Raw genomic sequence first — 21,937 nt, 5'->3', positions numbered from 1 at the left:
GTATTTTAAGGCCCACTATAAAATGAAATGTATAATATATACTGTATAGGGTCTCACTGAGTGGTGGAATTTCACCTATAGTGGGAGGTTGGGGAATATAACCACCACAATAAACAGTCACTGAAAATCAATAAGGCAACACCAACCATTACACACATAAATACACTTCATGTAAAAGATGTGCAGCATATGTAAGTTAGTACTGTAACTACGTTTTAGTCTGTCCATGTATATTATGTCTTAAATTTCACATATGTTTTGCTCACAAATGTTGTATGTTATTTACACAAATGTTGCATGTTATTTGAATCAAAATATGGCATCTCCATTGCCATAGGGTTGTTAACAAACCACGCTACCACCTGTGAATTCTACACTAATGAGTGCACACCTCCCTGTGAACTTAAAACACATACTTACTTGCACTCTAATCCCAATCCCTTCCATATCCATTGATGACCACCCCAAGCCCCTTGCCTTGTTGGCCAGTGAGCTGCACACCCTGCTGGGCCTGGCCAGTGCGGAGCGCCCTGCTGTCATCGCCCTGGACGCTCTGGACGAGCTCTCCGAGGAGCATGAGGGAGACGTGTCCTGGCTCTGTTCCCCGCTGCCCCCGCACGTCTACGTGCTGCTGTCCGCCACCACAAACTCCACCGCTGCCAGAGATCTTCAGGTACAGATAAGGGATGACTGTCAAAGCAGTGGTGATTATTATAACAGATACAGTAATACACTGTAGTCTGTAAGCTGTAGTGTTTTTTTTGTTTTCATACAGAGGGGTTTTCAGTGTATGAGAAATAAAGCAATGTGAATATTGTGGTATAAGTGTGTGTTTTGAGAGTATTTGAGTCTGAACCGGTGGGATTTGGAGCTCAACCAGAGGAAATAAAACTCCACACACAACTCATCCCATTTCTCATTCTTACTGTTTTGTTATTGTTGAGAAAGAAGCCTTGAGTAGAGATCCATGGTTCTAAGGGGAAAGCCTGTCTGCCCGAGGGTAGATGGATATATCAGGATTACTTACTTCATAGAGCCCAAGTTGGTGCTAGAAAGTGGAGGCAAAATCTTAAAGGTGCCCTATTATGCTATTTAGAATAACTTTCATTGTTAATATTTTGCTTTACTGTGGTTAGTGGAGTTAATTTTGAATGATCACTTGTTTTCATGTCCATTATTTTTTATCATTGTGTACATGCACCCTACGCCGCCTGTTTGAAACGCGTGGAAGTGCAGAATGTTAGACCCTTCAACATTCTGAAATCTCGACGCAGCATGGAGCGTTTCATCAAGCATTCTATTACTAATATTACGTCAGCAGCACAGCTGTTTTTGACCTGGAATCCAACCCTGTAGCCTATGTCTAAAGTTGACAGCCAAATAGTTCACCCAATGTCCACAATCAATCTGAAAAAGGACGCATCATAATCCCCACGTTGTTATTTGTGTTATTCTGTGTCATTTGCTGAAAACCCAGTCCCTATCCAATGCGAGTCTCTTCCGTGCATGGGCTTCAGTTTGATTTCAAAATCGCTTGGGACAATTAGGCTGCCATTAATCTGAGAAAGGGTTGAAAGTGCTGGGTACAGGCTATTGCTTCCGATTTGAGGTTTCATGAAATACTACGCAATAACGCGATTGTGACCATTTAAAAAAAAAAAAAAAGACTAATAGCCATCTGCGCTGTCTTGTTTATTTCTGATATCCTGCGCTGAAGAATCTTTATCTCAAACATTATTAACGCAACAGTAGGGGCCTGATTGGTTAACCCGCTGTCTAGCCTTGCATACTGTAGCCCTAAAGTTGAAGTTATCAGCCAAGTTTACTGCTCGCAAACAGACAAGTGTCGAGCTGGTCTAGGTGGGAGAAGTCTAGATCTGCTGTTGACAGGTGAACATTTGAAGACACAAAGAATGTTCTGGGATTGAAATCAGATCACATTCCCTTGTTAATGACAAGTTAACCTTCACAAAATAGGCTTTCCAATAAGCTAATCATCTGCAATTGCTGTACACAGTTCAAAGGATAGGCCTATTTATTCAGCGTTGTGGACATTTTCTTCGCTCCCGCGCAGCCCCATCTGGCTGTCAAAGACGCAGTCCGAAATTGAAAGAGTGCGCCCAGTAAGATAATGGCACGACTTGTCGGACTCAAACCAACCTATCAATTCAACGTCTGTCAGTGATATCGTGACACCCTATTTGTGATATGAACTCCGTGTTCAAATTCGTCCTGTGGTCTATTTGCAAGACAGCCTGAATAGGCTGCTGAGCGCACGCGTTGTTGGCTTTTAAAAATGAGTTCCTGTTTGCTCGTTGGCTGTAGGCCTAATGCACAATGGTGATAGGCTATGCTTTCATAAAAATACATTTCAATGTATTTTTCAGGGTGCATGGTTTCATTTTAGTAACTGCATTTCTATTTAGTCCCCGGCAGAAATGATGCGCCCACTGGATTGGAAGCGCAATGGGCGGTCCTCGATGGATTGGTTTCATACTGGGTCTTATAATAACGCCTAGGCCTAGTTTCGGTTTCGTGGTTTTTTTGTTCGCATTTATCGACAGGACAGGATTTTTTTTATATAACAATAGGCCCTATCCGTTTTCAGTTTCATTATTTTTGACATGCCGCCCGACGACTTGACCAGTTTTAAACGACGTCAAGCCAATATCCACGTTGCTCTTGCAGATATGATGAGCAAAACTGCGTTGCATTTTAATTACTGAATTGTAGCCTACGCATAGCCTATACTAACTGGCTAATCCTTGCCAACATTGCTGATGCAAACGGCTGCTGGTCATGTCGTGATACCTATTTGGATAACATCAGCGCACGTCTTCTAATTAATGTTATGCTTCAAGCGGCAATACAAGTGTAGGGTTTTCACATCTTACCAAACAAAAGTTAGTCTTGCCAACAGCATATGCAAAACGGCCCTGAAGCGAAGAGAGAGAAAGGAGAGATTCGAGTCTTTCACCCACTTGGAAGTGTTTTGGATTCTCAGTGCGCAACTGCGTTAACGCGCTCTGCCTGTTTTCGACCTTCCTCATTCAACTGTTTCTGACCCGTTAGCCATATGCCTACCAACCGGTATTTTATCAATGTAAAAATGCAGCTTTAATATCACAATGAAACAAAAATATATAACTTGGGCCACAGGTGAGTGCTGTAGCCTATTGACGGAGCCGATTTATGAATTGAAAAAAAAAAAACATGCGTAATGGAATAAACTTGTGGATGGCGAAATCCTATCCTTGTAGGCTACACTATTCTTGTACACTATTTTGTACACTCAGTGGTGTATTCACAAATAGGATACATCTCATCACAATACTGTCAAATTCAGATAGGCCTAGGCTATGTGGCTGCGATGAACAAATGCGCATTAGGTCTACTGTCTCTGCAATTAATAAATGGTCTGTGACATCGTCAACACTCCATCCCATAAGCAGCAATGTTAGGTACAGCATGACGTAGACCCGTACCGGAAACAAAAGCTATAGAATGTTGAAAACCCAACCACGCGTTCTCTGACAGTTGAGAAATAGCGTTCCTGCGGCAGAGAAATTCTCCCCCAAGAGGCCAATTTGTGAAATGCAGCTTTCACCAAGCTTTTACATACAACAGATGCTGTGTAACCCAATAAATGGGTAGTGGACATGAAAAAGCATAATAGGACCCCTTTAACATACTGTAGCTCCGCAACATAGGTTAATTAAAGGTTACATGCTGAGAAGTCAAGTCTGCTTTATTGTCAATTTCTTTACATGCGCTGGTCATACAAAGAATTGAGAGTAAGTTTCTTACTTTCCCATGCAGACATAGACATAGACTCTAGACTTTAGGTGTGGACATAGACAATTTGACGTAGACATAGACAGTGCACATACATTACACCTAGAGTACCTATACAATACCCATACAGACATATAAAGTGCAAGACTGGGCAACAGCAGACATACATACACATATACTGTATTTAAAAGAGGTAGCATTGTGCATTCCAGTTAAGGTGAGTTTTGAGAAAAAAGAATGGGAGAAACTCTGAGAGGTTGTTGGTGAGTTCACAGTCAAAAGCAGACAGGTAGAAGACAGATGACTGGACAGGAACATTTTTGTTTGAAGGGAGTGTTGAGGAGAAGGGAGACTTTGAAGCATCAAACTGTCAAGCTGTACGGAAAATGGGAAATGTTTTGGATGACTACCTGCAGGTCCTTTCTCTCTGCTTTTTGGCAAGTATGACTGTTTTTGCTTGTTTTTCCACCCAGGCCTTTATTGGCCCAAAACTGTTTTACTGTATTTTAAGTCCCTTTCATTGATTTTCATTCACTTACATTGACAATCCCAGTAGTATTAATGATGTTTGTGAGGGCCAAATCTACCACGATCTTGTGCCTTGGCAAAAACTCACAGGGAAGTGTTTTGTTTCTTTTCCAGGAAGATAAGCTGATCCAGATCTTTGAAATCAAGATTAGGGATGAAAAATACGAATAGTGTCTTGGAACAAAATGGAAATTTAAGTAGAATATTTTTTGTGTTGTGAAGCAAAGCCCTAGAAGAATTGCTTTGCACATATCTTAAAAACTCCAGTCTCTAGCAGTTAAGGAAGTGATACTATGATGTAGCGCTTGGAATATAGCCAAGAGGCAGAAGATTTACTGTATGCCTTTGCCTATTTGCTCATGGAGAGGATGAAATAAATGCTAGTAGAGCTGCACACTGTCATCCATAACACCGTAACATGTTGATTTTACACCAGTGTGACACGTGTGGCTGTGACCAGGGGCCATTTTATGTCAATTTGATTCACTGACCCTTCCAACTCTCCTCCACTCACCCTCAAACAGAAACGGTCTGACACACCATTGTGACACCTGGTGTGTGAAACATCGGCTGTTTTTACTGTCTGTTTGATTCACTGACCCTTCCCTCCCTTCTCCACTCACCCCTCCACTCATACAGAAACAAGCCGAGATGCGAGTGATCCATCTCCCTCCCCTCACCCCTGAGGAGGTGACTCGAGGTCTGGAGCTCCGTCTGGAGGCCGACAGCCGCCAGCTCCGACCCCAGCAGCGGCAGCTCCTCCGCCAGGCCTGCTTGGCCTGCCCCTCCCCTCTCTTCCTGGAGGCCGCCTACGTGGAGACCAGGCGCTGGAGCTCCTTCTCTGCCCAGGAGAGCCTGGTGCTTCCCGGGGACTTGGCCAAGCTGTACGAGACCCTGCTTTCTAGGCTGGAGAGGGAGCACGGGGAGAATCTGGTGCGGCGTGCCGGCGAGCTCCTCTCGCTCTCCCGTGCGGGGATCACCGAGGACGAACTGCTGGTGCTGTTGGCGCGCGACTCTGGGGTCCGTCGTGAGGTGGACGCCTTTTCCTCTCGTCGTCATATGTCAGCCTCCTCCTCCCATTCGGAGGACAGCCTTCCCAGGGTGCCGAGCGTGCTGTGGGCTCGTCTGAGACGCGCCCTGGGCCCACACCTGATGGAGGTTGAGAGCGACGGCACCTGGGTCCATCGCTGGAGCCACACCGAGTTGGGACGCGTCGCTGTGCAGCGCTACCTTCGATCGGAAGACAGCAGGAAGATTGTGCATGCCGACTTTGCAGACTACTACCGGGGAAGCTTTGGAGGGAGGCATCGGGACGTCTTCCAACCCCTGGCATGGGTGCTGGACGAGGGGGAGAGAAGTGGTGGCAGCAGCAGTGGAGTGAAGAGGTATTTACTTAAACATTAACAGAAGTGCGGTATAAATAAGTTTCACATACTTATTTTAATGCACTTTTTAGGTCCTGGATGAGGGGAAGACAGGTGCCAATAGAGATCGCATCAGTGTGAGGAGTATTTATCGAGGCACTCATAGTATTGAAGTGTTTTTTGACACTTTATTTAAAGTTGCATTTGTAGTGTATTTACATGTGTCAACCTGTAGTACTACATGATACATATCTAACTGTAATGTTAACCTTTTGTGGTACAGGGTATAGATAATATTACTTGTTGTTACACTGTGCCTTATTATTGGAACCTGATCGTTTACCTTATGGTCTTGTCACCATGAGGCACTTGTGACTTTCTTTATCTGTGAAATGCGCCATGTAATAAATATGGTAACGCTTTGTTTTAGGGATACATCTATTAGCACTAATACATACAATGTTAATGCCTGCATAAGTACCTTGTAAGGCATGTACTAAGCAAATGCTAAGGCCTACTAGGTCCTTACTAAGGTTAAATTGGTAATAAATCCCTTATTGTACATCAACAAGACATTTGCGAATATATGCCTAACAAATGTTTGATTTTGCTTTGTACATGCCTTACAAGTTACTTATACAGGAACATTGCATGTATTAGTGCTAATAGATGTATCCCTAAAATAAAGTGTTACCATAAATATGTTTTTACTTATTAACTGACCTAACTGTAGGTATGCCTTTAACCTGCGGAAGCTCCACGGTCTGCCCTACCACCTGGTCCACTCGGGCCAGATCATGCCTCTGATGAACGAGTGCCTGTTCAACTACGACTTCCTGCTCTACAAGGCCTGGGGGCTGTCTGTGCTGCACATAGAGGACGACCTGAGAGGAGCCGTCATCCCCGAGAAGTGAGAGAAGAAGTAGAACCACTGATGCAATTTATTGCAAGATCTGTCTAGGAAAAAACTCTGCCAGTCTAATTTTATTTGCTCATTTTGTATTCTCCCCTCACACTGTATGTTGTTGATTACTGTATGTCCTCTGTTGTATAAGTCACTTTGGATAAAAGCATCTGCCACATATAATGTGGTGTTATGTGGTCATACACTTCCCACTAACTACAACTACAAAGTCTGTGATTATAGCCACTTCTAGCTGGTATATGACCTGGTGTGGTTGATCTTTTTTTTGGTTATACACTTGCACCAGTATTACAAAAACAATGCTCTTTGAATTTCTTCCTCCTTCAACACCTCATGAAAACGTCTTCAGTCTCTCTCCACCCTGTTCTGTATGCACAATCCACTCTCCTGTCTACGTAAGCCTTGATTATACACGGGCACCAATATTACAAAAAATAACCCTTCTCTTTGAATTTCTCCTTCCTTTTCCCTCTCTCTTGTCGGCAACACCTTGTACAAATGTCTTCACCACCACCCCACCCCACCCCCCCTCCTGTTCTGTATGCAAACTCCACTCCCGTGTCTAATCCTTCCTCCACTCACCCCCGCCTTGTCCTTGTCTGCCCCCCTCCCTCGTGTCCCTCCTCCTCCTCCTCCTCCTCCTCCTCTGTCCCCTTAGGGAGCTGCTGGACGTGGACGTGCTGTCCCAGGTGTTGCTCATGTCCAGGGACGTCCTGCAGCGGGACCCCTGCCAGCTGGCCTCTCAGCTCACGGGCCGTCTCGCTCAGATTGTCACCCAGGACAGGCCCGTCGCTCCAGGTAACTGCTAATGACCCTCTCTGTGTAATTGTTATTCAGTCCTCTCTGGGTGCTACTTTACACGCATAGCATTTTTCGTTTTTTAATGGAACATGGACGGACCCCTGCCTTCAGCGTACTGCATGCACTGCATTCTAACTCCTCCTGCTACTGATCTTCAAGCTTCGAGGTACTGCCTTGAGGGGCTACAAAGGACTCTGTGTTTGTATTCAGTCTCTAGGTGCTACGTGCACAGCACATTCTCATTTTTAATCTCACTTAGTTGAACATGGACAGACCTGTACCTCCCAGGTCAGTGTTTCCCACAGAAATTTTGGAAACTATGGGGGCAGCCGGGATTTTTTTTTGTCCGGGGGGGGTCTTTTCACGGGCCTTTTTGGGGGGGGGGGGGGGGGGGGGGGGGGGTTATTCACGCAGTGTAAATGCAAAATGGCAAAACAATGACTACAGTATGACATTGGCGCATGGAGAAACTATAGGCCTACACCTACATTTCAGCCATTTATATTTTGAGAAATAAGGCTACATAATACACATGCAGGGGTCTATGTAATGAAAAAAATAATAAAACAAAATAGGAGCAGAGATAAGAATTTAAGATTGCTGTGAAATTGTTAACGCATAAACAAAAAGGGTCTAAGAGGGTAGGCGATGCCTTTTCCCCACACACACATTCTACATGAGGGGTGCTGGTCACAGGGCCAGTTTTTCAAAATTCCTCCCATTAAAAGGGCTGAACAACATATTACACATTTATGTCTATATTCACATTCATTACACATTCATTTCTATATGCAGCCCGATGTCTCCTCTGCCTTGTAAATGAAGGCCTGTCACCTAACTCATTACAACTGTAAAACAAAGCCTGGGGAGTGTTAGTAAACTCATCCCAACTGTCCCTTTTTTTTATTATTGCTCCCAAACCCAAGTTAACTACAACAACTTGACAAGGCTTTTGATCCCTCTCTCTTTCAAGCACTTGTGGTTTTCTCTATAGGATGTATTTACTCCAGGAGGAAAATGCGAAGGAAATCGTAATTGAAATCGCTTTTAACAAACACGGAAATCGTAAACAAAACAAAAAAAAGTAAAAAAAAATTATTATTTTTTTTTTTTTTTTTACATTTTCGGAAACTATGGCGGCCAAATTTAAACTATGGCGGGCCGCCATAGTTTCCTCAATGTATGGGAAACACTGTCCCAGGTACAACATGCACAGCATTCAAACGACTGGTGTGCCTCTTGATGCACCAGGTAATGACTCAAGGTGCAGCAAATGACAGAACTGTATCTGGGTGTTACATGCATAGTATTCTCATTTTGAATCTCATTTAACACAACATGGAGTGCATAGGGAAGTCAAATTCACACCAACAAGAGTTGTAGACGATCAGCTCCTGGGCGGTCTCACTCAGATTGTCACCCAGGGCAGGCCCATCGCTTCAGGGGTACTACTAATGACTCTCTGTAGTCGTATTCAGTCGTCTGGGTACGACATGCATGCATAGCATTCTCATTTTTAATCCCACTTAATAGATCACATTACACAAGCAGCCTGCATTCCGTGACATGCCGTTTATTTCCACTCTCACCGAAGCTGAGCTTTTATATTATAGGGAGCATGTTTCAAGATGGCTTATTATTGTCTTGTATACTGTATTGTACAATTGTACTTTTAGATGATTTATATGTTTTATTAGAGTAGGTAGCCTGATCAGAGACTGAGGTTGCAAATTAGCTATCTAGCTATAAACCTTCCATGTATTCACATCTGCAAGTTGTGTCATGGCTCTGCCATGTCATGTTTGTAACAATGTGTTTGTAACACTGCATTGTCCCTGCCAAATAAACTACAAATAAATAAATATATGACTGCCATTGTATGTACTGCAGTCTCTGGGTACTTCAGGTACATGTACCGTACTGCATTTTCTGCTCATTTAAAGGGGCACAAGGTAGGAGGCCGTCGTTTGCGCGGTGTCCGTGGCATGCCTGTCTCAAAATCTACAACGTCATGAAAAAATGCTGGTCAAATAAACTTGCTGTGAGAATCTTTTTCATCACGCAATGCCAGCAGTTGATACAAATCTGAATACGGTATGTAAAGCGATTTTTCATATGAAAAGTGTTTCCCACGACACTGCTTCGAACCGCTCTGTCAAAAAGTTGCATTCGGGGTTTTCTGACAGCAGACCGTGAAAGTGGTCACGAGAGTCATCGTTCACTCACCAATGAATCGCTTAACCATCGGCTGACTCAGGACAGTGATTAATTAAACTTTTAATCCTACCTGGAGCCCATTTAATCATTGTTAGACCTGTGACTCCCGGTACTACATGCACTACAATTCTTACTCTGGTACACAACTTGAAGCTCCAGGTAATGCCTCAAGGGGCTACCAGTGGCTGACGGTAATTGTATAAACTATTTTTTTTTATACATTCTCTGGACACTATTACCTGACTCCCGCCACCCCCGCGTGTAGTTGCTGAACGCAGCAAGATGGTGTAAATCAGGTCGCACTATACACAGCATTCACATTGCGAACTTTGGGTGTGGAACATGAACTGCTAGTGAAGCCAGTAGCTGTATGATTGGAGTCATGGGCTCTGGTGAATATGGATCTGGTGAAGACAAATTCACTCCAACAAAACAGCTCCAGAGCATAAATGTGTATTGCAGTCATCTTGTCTTTTTGTTGAATCAAGTCATTCCTTTTCATGTAAAAGTGTTTTTTGTTTTTTTTCTCAGCTGAAATGTTTCAGTGGTGTGTTGATGTGTGGCATGCTTTGACTTTGAGCTTCCTTAACTATGTCATTTGTCTTTTACTTTCCTATCTGTGACAGTGATTTTTTTTTCCCGTGTAAGCAGTAAAAAAAAATGGCTTTGAAAATATATCAGCCAGTCTTGCCAAGATGGGGAAAGGATTAGATGTGGTGGTTGGAGGGGAAAGAAACGAGATTGAATTGGCTTGAAGATTAAGGTCAAAGCTCTGCTGATTTTGCTGATAAAAATGTGATCATGTAACCAGTTACCGAAATAATGTGATCATTTATTGACTGGAAGTATTACCATAATAATTAGGAGAAAAGACTGTGAGACGCAGAGGGGTACCTGATTAACCCTGCAAACACAGCAACAGCTAGCACACTTGGTAGCAGCACAAGCCTTGTATGTGTTTTGGCAGAAGGCTTATCAATAGCCTGCCCAAAGCTTGTTCTTGCATTTTGTGCGAGTGCAAGCTAATTGCGGGGGCTTAGGCTTGCCAGTTGGATGGATGAATGGAATGAGAATGTTTTTGGTCTTTTCTAATCACTGTAAAAGGGTTTCAAAAACATTTGAATATGAATTTTGTCTTGGAATTAGCACAATAACAGAAGAGAGAGTTTTTGGCTTCACATCTTTTGAATCTCCTGTGCCAAGCTTCATATTATTGTTTTCCCCTCTTCAACTTGTTTACTTGTCCCTGGCATAATTTACATTTCTGACAGCTGTTGAAAGAATGGATTTTTTTTGTGCTAAATCTTTCAGGCGGTCTGTCAGCAGCAAAGGTGGGAAATAGTTGGCCCCAAAAGTGGAAAAGATTTAGGCAGCATTATGCCACAGTGATCAACCATGTGAAACAGACAGATGTTGGCACGTTGAGGGCATTACCAAAGCAAATGCTCAGTGTACAAAATGGAGGCTTTTGATTCCATGCTGTCCATCTAAATCCCAAATGCCCCTCAAAACCAAAACCAAGTGTTTACCTGGCGATGGTGTGTTAGGATTGGGTCTGTGGTTGAGGGTTGTTGTGTGCTTGGTTGTCTTATGCCAAAATACATATTTTTGAAAGCTTTCATATACCTGGCAGGTAGGTATATGGATGGATGGATGGATGATGGATGGATTACAGATAGAAGGCATCTTGTCATCTGCTGTGTCAAGAAGTAAAAACAAAATGTTTGAATGAATGAATGAATGAATGAATGAATGAATGAATGAATGAATGAATGAATATACTGTATGAATGAATGAATGAGTTAATTGCCAAGACTAGTAGACATGTTATCATCCTCTGCTGAAGCTTAGCGATGCTGTCCTCTTGTCTCCGTGCTCCTGCAGGGGATCCTTGTAAGTTCAGCCACCTGCACACCTTACTGGCCCAGTGCCAGCGCTCCTCTCTGCCCTCGCTGGTGCCCTCCTTCACCTGCCTACTGCCCCCTGGCGGCCTCATGTACAGCCACGTCGCCGGTAAGATGCCCTTCATGTTTTTCAGATTTCATGTTTTATTCATTTTGTATTCATATTTGATATTTCCCTCACATCTTTCCAACACTTTCAGCTTTCTTTAGTACAATACCGCGTGAGCGCAGTTCCGGTTTCAAACGGAATATTCGAAGTATTCAGTTTAAAACAAGTTCCAGAATATTCTGTTTACATGTGTGGAACAGACAATATTCACAGAACACAGTCACATTCAGAGTGAATAAAGAATTAGTCCCACTTCTTCATTTAAAATTGGAATATTCCTTGCATGTACCTGCTCAGCTGACTGGAGACAAGTATGACAGAGCCACAATCATCGTCACTAATCCGTCCTCCTCAACATTCATGGTTTTCTTGTTATTTCTCTGTGTTATTCACCTTTAGTGTAATATGACAGCAGCGAGTAACAGGAAACAAGTAGGGCAGTGAGACAGGGTAGCACCTGGAAATGACCGCAATCTTGACCCCTGACTCTGACCTCACCTCAGGTTTTGACCTCAAGCCTTGCATGTGGTGGACATGCGATACAGCCTTAACCAAATGTGAGACTACACACCCCTGACATAGATTTTTCTAAGTGACACCTGTCACGTGCAGTGATTATACACCACTTTGTCAGTAGGTCCGGCCATTGTTGACCATTGTTTTTGAAGGGTTTGCATGCAATGTATGCCATTAGACCTTGAAGCCAACATTTGTAAAGTTACTAGCAGATAATAGTTTGTCACACTTTTTTTTCAGGTAACACTGAAAATTGACTTTTTTATCTACAACTTTGATAAACCTTTCCAAATATGTATAACTCCTCCCTCCCACATGACCCGCATGGAAATTAAGAGCTAAATGCTACATGACAGATATTCAATAATAAGAATTTTTATTGTCTTTCTCTGTTAATATAGTTGAAATCGGTGTTTAAACGTTTGAATTTGTTATGGAAATGTCAGACAAAATTAAGCCAGTTCCAATTCTCCTGATGTTGCCTTAGAATCAGATTTTTTTTTTAAATATTGATGGAAATTGTATTTAAATGGCGTTTATATGGATTGTATTGCATAAGAGCTCTTCAATTTTAAGTCTTTGTCCACAACTTGGCAAAACTTTTTAAAATATGTGAGAACCCATTTTTTTACCCCCCATCTTTTCCGTCCCAGGCCACATGAGTCCAGTGACGGCCATCGCTGCTTGTCAGGACGGCTCCCAGGTGCTGACCTGCTCCCAAGAGGGAACCTTGAGACTATGGGACCTAAACAAGGGCAGAGTGGTGCACACGCTGACCCTGGGAGACGAGGATGACGACGGCAGCAGCAGCACCCTGCCGGCCGCTGACACGCTCACGCTGTGTCTGGAGGACACCTTGGTGGCCGTCACCCGGGCCCACCACCTGGAGGTCAGAGAGCTGGACTCTGGGGACCTGTTGTACTCGGAGAGCGAGTCTCTGGATGTCCCCGTGGTGACGTGCGCAGCAGACGGCCAGCTGCTGGTGGTCTTCTTTGATGGCAGTCAGATGGTCAAGGTGAGGGTTTATGTGTTCGTTTACATACTCTAACAGCTGTTGGCCTGATCCTCAAAAATATGAGATATGAATGATGCAGACATGGAAAATCTTGCTAAAATGACCACAAATAGGCCGTATACAATAATACACAAATAAGATATACTGTATGTGAGTGTTTAGGTGTTTATTGATATTCTTCCTTCTTGTTGTTTGGGCTCTATGCGTCCTACGCAACATTTCAGTAATGCAGATGGTATCACATACCCTAACTTACTGACACAGGAATAATAATGAAGCCCTAATTCCCTTTGCCATTTATCAACTTTTTTCTTCATTGACAATATATTAACTTACATTACACTTTCTTACGCCTAGTAAGTGACTTACAGTGACTTCAGGTACAGTACAGGGTAACCATAACCATTAGGCCATGGCTGACACACCTGACCCTGTTTACCCTAACTGTAAACTGTAAACCTTATTACCATCTAACATATGTAATGGTGTCATGTCTTTTAAATCCATCTCTTTCTACCCCTTTTCACCCTCTCCTTTGTCTCTCTCTCTCTCTCCATCAGGTGTTTGACCTGACCGACTCCTGTAAGCTCCTCTGTTGTACCTCCGTCACCTTGGAGTCGGAGCCCATCCACAAAGACCATTCAGTGCTCCTCTCCCGCCACTCCGTCAAGGACTATGTGCTGTTTGCATACAGGTCAGCAGGCAGCCACAACACAACACAACACAAGTGTTGCCAGATGAGGCTGATGATTTCCAGCCCAAAGAAATGCTCAAAACCTGCCTGGAAGCACAAAATGACTTTTAGCAGAAAAACCCGCCCAATTTTTGCCATAGAAATCAATAGAATTGGGCGGGTTTTTCTGCTAAAAGTCATTTTTTACCTGCACACGGCCGTCCTAAGCAGCCCAATTGGGGGGGAAACAGCCCAATCTGGCAACACTGCACAACACAAGCACAATACCCTGACAGCCTCTTATCAGGTTACCTGCTGTCTCACACCGGAGGCCCCGGCCCCTCATGAACACGAGCAGACACGCAGGTATCCTGATATGCAGGGCTACTAGGAGGACGCTTTAGGTTCCCCTGAGATGATGACAACCGTGTGTGTGTGTGTTTGAGAGAGAGAGAGAGAGAGAGAGAGAGAGAGAGAGAGAGAGAGAGAGAGAGAGAGAGAGAGAATACTCTATGTATGCATGTGAAAGAGAGAGACAGTTTGTTAATTGTCCCCATGGGACTATTCACTTCATAGTCCTTTTATATAGACATCTAACAGAGACCACACATTCATGCATATTAATGAGACGTCACATAATATAGATGACAAGAAGAGCAAGAAAAAGAGAGGGAAAGAAAGTGACATTATATGGGACACACATTTTCTGTTTGTGTTAGAGCTAAAAAAAATAAAAAAAGGAATATATATAGACAAGATATCTTCCTGTCATTATTCTTGAGGCTGTCACACAGCTTGGAATTTGCATGACATTTCTTTAATGAAATGTTATCAGGCGCTTTTCACTCACTCTCTCATTTGCTTGTGTTGTGCATTCGCTCGTGTGTGTGTGTGTGTGTGTGTGTGTGTGTGTGTGTGTGTGTGTGTGTGTGTGTGTGTGTGTGTGTGTGTGTGTGTGTGTGTGTGTGTGTGTGTGTGTGTGTGTGTGTGTGTGTGTGCGTGTATGTGTGTGCGTGTATGTATGTGTGTGTGCGTGTGTGTGTGTGGTATGTGTGCGTGTGTGTGAGTGTGAGTGAGTGTGATGTGTGTGCCTTTGCTAGCTTGAGTGTATGCTTGTGTGTGCGTATTTGCTCGCTCATGTCTTGGCTTGACACGCCCGCCCACCTCAGCAGCAGCAGCAGCAGCAGCAGCAGCAGCAGGTTTCTTCTGAGTGACAGGCGGTCGGGTTATTAATCATTACAGCGAGGAGCGCCTTTCATCGCGGACATCACAAGGCCCCGTCCCTCTTAATTAATATCAACCTGCCGGGGCCGACAGGCAAGCTACAGCCAGCCAGTCAGGTGTGAAAAGCAGAGCAGCAGCACGCTTGAGGGAGCACAGTAACATGTTGCGGTGTCACTTCAGCACCAAGAGAGCACAAACAACACTACGAAGTGTTGCATTTGACTCTCAGAGTTTTGAATCAATGCTACAAGGTTTACAGTGAAAGGAGGCTCCAGGGGTGGATATTCACTCCCCCTCCGCTTCAGAAATGAGACAAAAAAAAAAAGTAAAATAATAACAGAAGACGTGTTGAATAATTGACTCGGGGCGACCATCTCGGATACCAACGCGGCTCGTGTAATCTGCTGCGCTGGAACGTGCACGGCTTTTTGCTGCGCACTCGTTCCCCCCGTTCCACACCCCATGTCATCGTCACCGATGTGTGACACCAATACACAGCTGTGTCTCGAATGAACTCTTTCTGTCTGCCAAGGAAAGGGGATAAAGCTTTTTTTTTTTCATCATTTCTTCCCTGGCTGCTGGGTTTTTTGTCTATCTGATTTCATGAGATGATTATGATGGAAGGATTTAGCCAGTCTCCCGTCGCATAATTGGCGTTAAATCCACTCATTTGTGCGAAGCGACAGCCATGCCGGGCGCATGAGGTAATTAGTTATGCGGAGGTCATTAAAAAACATGACACGGCGTCGAGCCGGTTTCTCATCGTTTGGTGACTCGTAATGAAAAAAAAAAGAAACTCGTCTCAGTTTGCCCCCATTGTATAACACTGTAATGAAATTAACCATTTACAATGACTGTATATTTGAAGGCACAGCGCCTATGTTTTATGGGTTAATAAGAATGTAAAACTCAGCAGCTCAGTAGGCTGAGGCGCCACACTATAAAACCAGGGATTTCCTCATCCCTCTCCCTTTCATTTCATGTTACTATCTCTCACTATCCTATGAACATGTGTCAAGACATAACAAGCCCAAATAGTATCTTTAAAAACCATAATGCACGTTGATCCACCAGCTGAATGCTTGAAAAGTTAACTACCATTGTACCACACTGCTATGACAATAGTACAGGGGCTTCAGTAATGCACTACAACTTGGTCATTGCAATTCTGGTAACAGCATTTTTTTAACGCTGTGGTTAATTGTTCAAAGACTTTCTAATATAGAAAGATGGTCAATCATAAAATGTTCAGCCTTAACCAAACAATCTATGTCCTCTTTTTTTCCACAATGAAAGTGTGGGTGCTGCTCGACAGTTGAACCCGTTTGCATTGAGTTGTTGTGAATGGGTTTTAAAACACCCCGGCTTGTGAACTGTGTTTCAACTTGACAGAGCCTTTGAATGGGGCTTGTTTATTGACTTCTTGGGGTGGGCGCCGTGGTAACAGAGTGCCTGTGATGGGCGCCTTAATGGGGCCTGTTCCACAGCAGGAGCAAATCACTGGCGGTGTGGAGGGCGTTTTAAAAGGTCTTCATCCACACTTTGTGGTTGTTGTAACCAGATTCCTTACAAAGCACGCACGCACACACACAGGTACACACACAAACACATAGGGGGATGCACACAAGCACACAGGGGTACACACAGACAGACATGGTCGTGCTGTACGTATATTCAGTATAGTAGTGTTGTCTTATTCATTACCCTGATTGCGTTTCTCTGTCTTCTCTCATTACCGTGCCCACATACACACATTAACACAAATAATCTTGGAATATCACATGCATTCTTTTACTCACACACAAACACGCACGCGCACACACACACACACACACACACACACACACACACACACACACACACACACACACACACACACACACACACACACACACACACACACACACACACACACAGGAGTGGCAGGGAGGCGGCTGTCTTCAGTGCACGAGCCGGCTCGGTTGTGGCAACGCTAAAGACTCAGCATCCGTCCGCCGCCATCCAGGCCGTGGAAATGACCTCCCAGTACCTGCTGATCTTCTGCAGGTAATTACGCTTGCACCGTATCTACACGCACACATGCACATGCATGCATGCACGCACGTACACACACACACACACATGCACACGCATGCACGCACGCATGCACTCACGCATGCACTCGTGCACTTACGCACATACACACACATACATACACACGCACACACACACGCGCACACACACACACACTTAAACTCATTTACTGTATCTCTACAATTTCCTTTGCGCATGCAAGCACACACACACACACACACACACACACACACACACACACACACACACACACACACACACACACACACACACACACACACACACACACACACACACACACACACACACACACACACACACACACACACACACACACACAAACACACACACACACACACATTAACGCATTTACTCTTCTACAACCCCATTCCAACCCCATACACCCCGTATCTATACAATTTTCTATTTGCTGACTGACTGGCCTGCTCTGCTCGCTCGACTTAATTAAAATGAGATTAATGGCATTACAGTGTTACTCAGCACATTTGAGTTTCCAATTATATAAAGGATAATAAAATTGCCATTAAGAAGTGCGAGCGCATTGATTATGCAATCAGTGCATTCTGCACCTACGCAGGCAACTTCATTAGTGGTAGATTGGAAGCGCACTAATGCCCCTAATGGAAGCGCACACTATGGAAAAGTGCTGCTGCCGGAAAGCAACTTTGAAACAAACCAAGACATCGTGTTGAATGGATCTTAATAACTTAGTTGAAGTTTAACCACAAATGTTTTATCGTCTTTTTTTCAAGTGTAGTCTTGTACGTCCAGTATATACAGTGTTTATGGTGATCATGAGGTTGTGAAAATTAAACTGAAACTAATGGGTGTTTATAGAACATTGTTTTACTTTTATTTAGTTCAGGTTAAGCACTATTTTCCTTTTATATTGCCATTTTTTCATGTGTGAGTGGAATTTAATGCTAGTCTGTGAAGAGTATTCATTTATCAATTTTAAGTCTATTCCAAATGCTCTGTAGCCCAACTGATGCACTCGATTATGATGAATCAGGAGACGCTGCACCCTGCATATTTCACTTTTTATTACACACAATAATAATAAAAACACAGTATGCAAGGTGCGGCTGCTACTATTTCATCGTAATTAGGTTGGTACTTCGTAATAGCAGATCGGATAGATATGAGGCTTCAAATCACTAATCACTGCCTGTATGTGTCTCCATTACATTAGATCACACTTATCTGACGTTTTTATGCAAAGCAACTCACAGTTTGGTATTGTTAATAGTCCCTGGAGCAATGTGGGTTCATGTGCCTTGCTCAAGGGCACTTCAACCATGGATGGAGGTGTAGGGAGAGGTAAGGGTAGGATTCGAACCTGCAGCCCTCTGACTTTAAGAGCACCCCACTAACCGTTAACTCCACGGCTGTCTTCCAGGTACCCATATAAAGACCAGGGCGACATTGTCCACATCGAGCTCTTCTGCTCAGCTACCTTCGAATACCAGCGCTCCATCCTGGGCTGCGGCCAGGACCTGGTGTCCCAGGTGGCGGTGACCGGCGGCGGCTCCCACGCGCTGGCCTTCTGCCCCTCGCCGCGCTCGGGCCTCACCGACATAATCATCTGGAACCTGGAGACCGAGGACCACAAGCACCTGGCGCGCTTCCCGGGACTGGTTGTTCAGGGTCAGTCGAGTCGAGTCGAGTCAGGTCAACTGGGCATGAGGAGAGCACACTGTCTTTGTCTTATACATTTATACTGCAAATACATAGAAGTATATGTGTGAACTTGGCGTACTTCCCAGCCAGGACCGGTTGTTCAGGGTCAGTCGAGTCGAGTCAGGTCAACTGGGCAAAAAGAACAGCACACCATCCCTGAATTATACATTTATAGTGCGAATAAATATATATGTATGACCCTGGCGTGCTTCCCAGCCAGGACTGGTCCTCCAGCGTCAGTCACATCAGGTGAACTGTACATTTGCCTTGCCTAGAACAGTTATATTACAACAATATATACATTTACGTACACACACACACACACACACACACACACACACACACACACACACACACACACACACACACACACACACACACACACACACACACACACACACACACACACACACACACACACACACACTTTAGGGGAGAGCACACTACGGTTAGGGACACTGCTCCCTCCAGGACGCTGTTTCAGGCTGCCCCTTTGCACCGCTGAGGCATAAAACGCAATTTCACTCAGTGCTGTGGAGTACTGTGTCACAATGACAATGGGATATTCCCTGGTGGGCCATCGGCTCTCACTTTCACATGTATTCAAATGTTAAAGGGGTACAATGTAGGATTCCGTAGTTTTCGCGGTGCCCGTGGCATGCCTGTCTCAAAATCTACACCGCCATGAAAAAGTGCTGTTTAGATAAGCTCGCTCTGAGAATGTTTTTCATCACAGAATGGCAGCAGTTGATACAAATCTGAATACGTTACGTAAAGCATTTTTATTTCGTATGAGAAGTGACTGAAATGTTTCCCACTACACTCGTAGTGGACCGCTCTGTCAAAAAGTTACATTTTGGGTCTCAGCAGACGGACCGTGAGAGTAGCGGCGATAGTCATCGTTCATTTACTAATGACTCAAATAAGCAGCGGCTGACTTGGGACAGTGATTAATTTAATCCTACATAGAGCCCCTTTAATACTGTTAAACAAATGTTAAAATTAAATGTCTGGGGTGTCTGTATGTATGGGCACCTTTCATCTGCATTACATCAGACCATTGGTGTCTCAATTACCACCCAATCATATTTGATAGTCATTGTAGAGACTGTGACATTGTATTGCTGTTCTTACGTGACATTGCTGTGACATTAGAGTGCTGTTCTCCTCCTGCAGGGATGTGTTTGGACCTGCGGTTCTGCCTGGGCTTCTGCGGTGGCGAGCGGTTCCTGAGGCTGTGGGACCTGGCCTCCAGGATCAACGACCAGACCCTCACCTACAACACCCACAAGACCAGGAGCGACGGCACCGTGGAGGTCATCCCCATGGCAACGCCCTGCAGGTGTGTAATGAAGGTCATGGGTCTCCATGCATGACATCTGTTGTGTTGAAAGCCATGATTGTTTTGATTTATTTGGCAAGGACAATGCAGTGCACATTTTTACAGACATGACATGGCAAGGCCATGACAAAACTTGTAGATGTGATACATGGAAGGTTTATAGCCAGATGTCTAGTTTGCAACCCAGTCCCTGATCAGGCTGCCTATATTAAAACATTACATAAAAAAACATAAAAATAGTCAATTTATTATCCAATTTGTTATTCAAGCATGACAATTATCACCGATAAAAGCAAATGTAGCTCATTCCACTGGCCACAACCCTGCAGGTGGGAAGTGACAGACATGGGCAACCCTATAAGACAGGACATATATCACTGATGGTGTAGTTGTGGAAATGTTAAGATGTGTTTATGTAATGTACATGATGCAAGTACAGTAGGAGACGTTGGTTTGGCACCATGCGTCCTTGATTGCACCATGTAAGGTCCTTGCGAGGTCCGCACAATCTTCATTGATCACACACTCATTAACACCTTGGACGTCTCATGGAAGTTGCATGGTATTCGCGAGTAAGAGGAAAAATACATAAGTGGCTTCTGCAAGAAGGAATCTTAACTGTGTGTGTGTGTGTGCGTGTGTGTGTGTGTGTGTGTGTGTGTGTGTGTGTGTGTGTGTGTGTGTGTGTGTGTGTGTGTGTGTGTGTGTGTGTGTGTGTGTGTGTGTGTGTGTGTGTGTGTGTGTGTGTGTGTGTGTGTGTGTGTGTGAAGATGAATATAAGATGCCCCCCCCTCCCTTAAAGACCTATTTTTAGAACAAAAACCCTGTCTTATATTCTGTCAAATACGGCAAATTGAAGCTGCTAAAGCTGGGTCATGTGTATTGTCCCTGCCCTGTCCTGTCCTGTCCTGTCCTGTCCTGTCCTGTCCTGCCAGGTATGTGTTGTGCAGGAGCACGCGTCAGGGCACGGTGCGGGTGTGGAACATCGCTCGGCCGCGCTGGTCAGGGCGTGCGGTGAGGGTGGAGCACGGCCTCTTCAACAGCACAGATGTGGCCCTGGCCCGAGACATGAAACTATACATCCTCACCGACAGGGGAACCTCCCAGTTCACAGAATCACCAACTCCTGTCTACCAGGTATTCCTCCTCCGCCGTAGGTAGACAAAAATACTCTCTGGCTTATCAAGTCAAGTCGAGTCAGATGTATTGTCAGTTTGCACAGGTCATACAATGAAATTGAAATTATGTTTTCTCCCTATACCATGAAAGGACATAAACATACGCAGGACTGACATTTACAGACTGACATCAAAGTGCAAGACAGGACAAGTAACAGTGATGGACCAATACCAGTAAAGTGATGACGTAATAAAAAATTGTACTTATTCACATACTAAAAAGGAAGATTATACCATGGTAGAAACAAATTAGCCAGGCCACGCCCTCCTAGTGACACAACACCTTCAGCGTTGCAACTAGTGAGGTCAAGAGCAATGCAAGTACTTTCTGAATCCCCGAAAATACTGGAGCTCCTTTAACTTTGTCGTGAAGCAAACAACCATAAGCAAACCAAGGAAGGTGGATCAACCATGCCGTTTGGGAAATGGTAATCGTTATGCTCTTGGTCAGACCAAGTCTCAAAGAGATTTGAATGTCGATGATAATCAGGCTAGAAATAAATGTGTTTCAATTCATTTTTTGGAAAGGTAAGTTGGCCATGTTTATCCTACCTAATCTAATGTGCACCCAA

The 21,937-nt window shown here is 44.2% G+C and overlaps 2 protein-coding genes across 2 annotated transcripts in view; both read left to right on the top strand.

Annotated features, from left to right (window-relative positions):
* LOC134438021 (NACHT domain- and WD repeat-containing protein 1) overlaps positions 1-15,061 on the top strand; it is a 43,394-nt gene extending 28,333 nt beyond the window's left edge. The window contains exons 16-23 of the mRNA XM_063187611.1: positions 470-673; positions 4,963-5,708; positions 6,421-6,597; positions 7,271-7,410; positions 11,515-11,643; positions 12,813-13,174; positions 13,735-13,851; positions 15,017-15,061. Of these exons, the coding sequence (XP_063043681.1) occupies positions 470-673; positions 4,963-5,708; positions 6,421-6,597; positions 7,271-7,410; positions 11,515-11,643; positions 12,813-13,174; positions 13,735-13,851; positions 15,017-15,061 (1,920 nt within the window). The remainder of the gene's footprint in view (positions 1-469; positions 674-4,962; positions 5,709-6,420; positions 6,598-7,270; positions 7,411-11,514; positions 11,644-12,812; positions 13,175-13,734; positions 13,852-15,016) is intronic.
* Positions 15,062-17,028: 1,967 nt separating this feature from the next.
* LOC134438020 (uncharacterized) lies at positions 17,029-21,348 on the top strand. The gene is made up of 4 exons (XM_063187610.1): positions 17,029-17,117; positions 18,565-18,812; positions 20,022-20,187; positions 21,123-21,348. The coding sequence occupies exons 1-4, from the start codon at positions 17,086-17,088 to the stop codon at positions 21,346-21,348; spliced, it is 672 nt and encodes a 223-aa protein (XP_063043680.1). The 5' UTR covers positions 17,029-17,085.
* Positions 21,349-21,937: the final 589 nt, after the last annotated feature.

Source organism: Engraulis encrasicolus, chromosome 21 (assembly GCF_034702125.1).
Source record: "Engraulis encrasicolus isolate BLACKSEA-1 chromosome 21, IST_EnEncr_1.0, whole genome shotgun sequence".
Lineage (NCBI taxonomy): Eukaryota > Metazoa > Chordata > Actinopteri > Clupeiformes > Engraulidae > Engraulis > Engraulis encrasicolus.
This window is presented reverse-complemented; position numbering and strand designations above follow the sequence as displayed.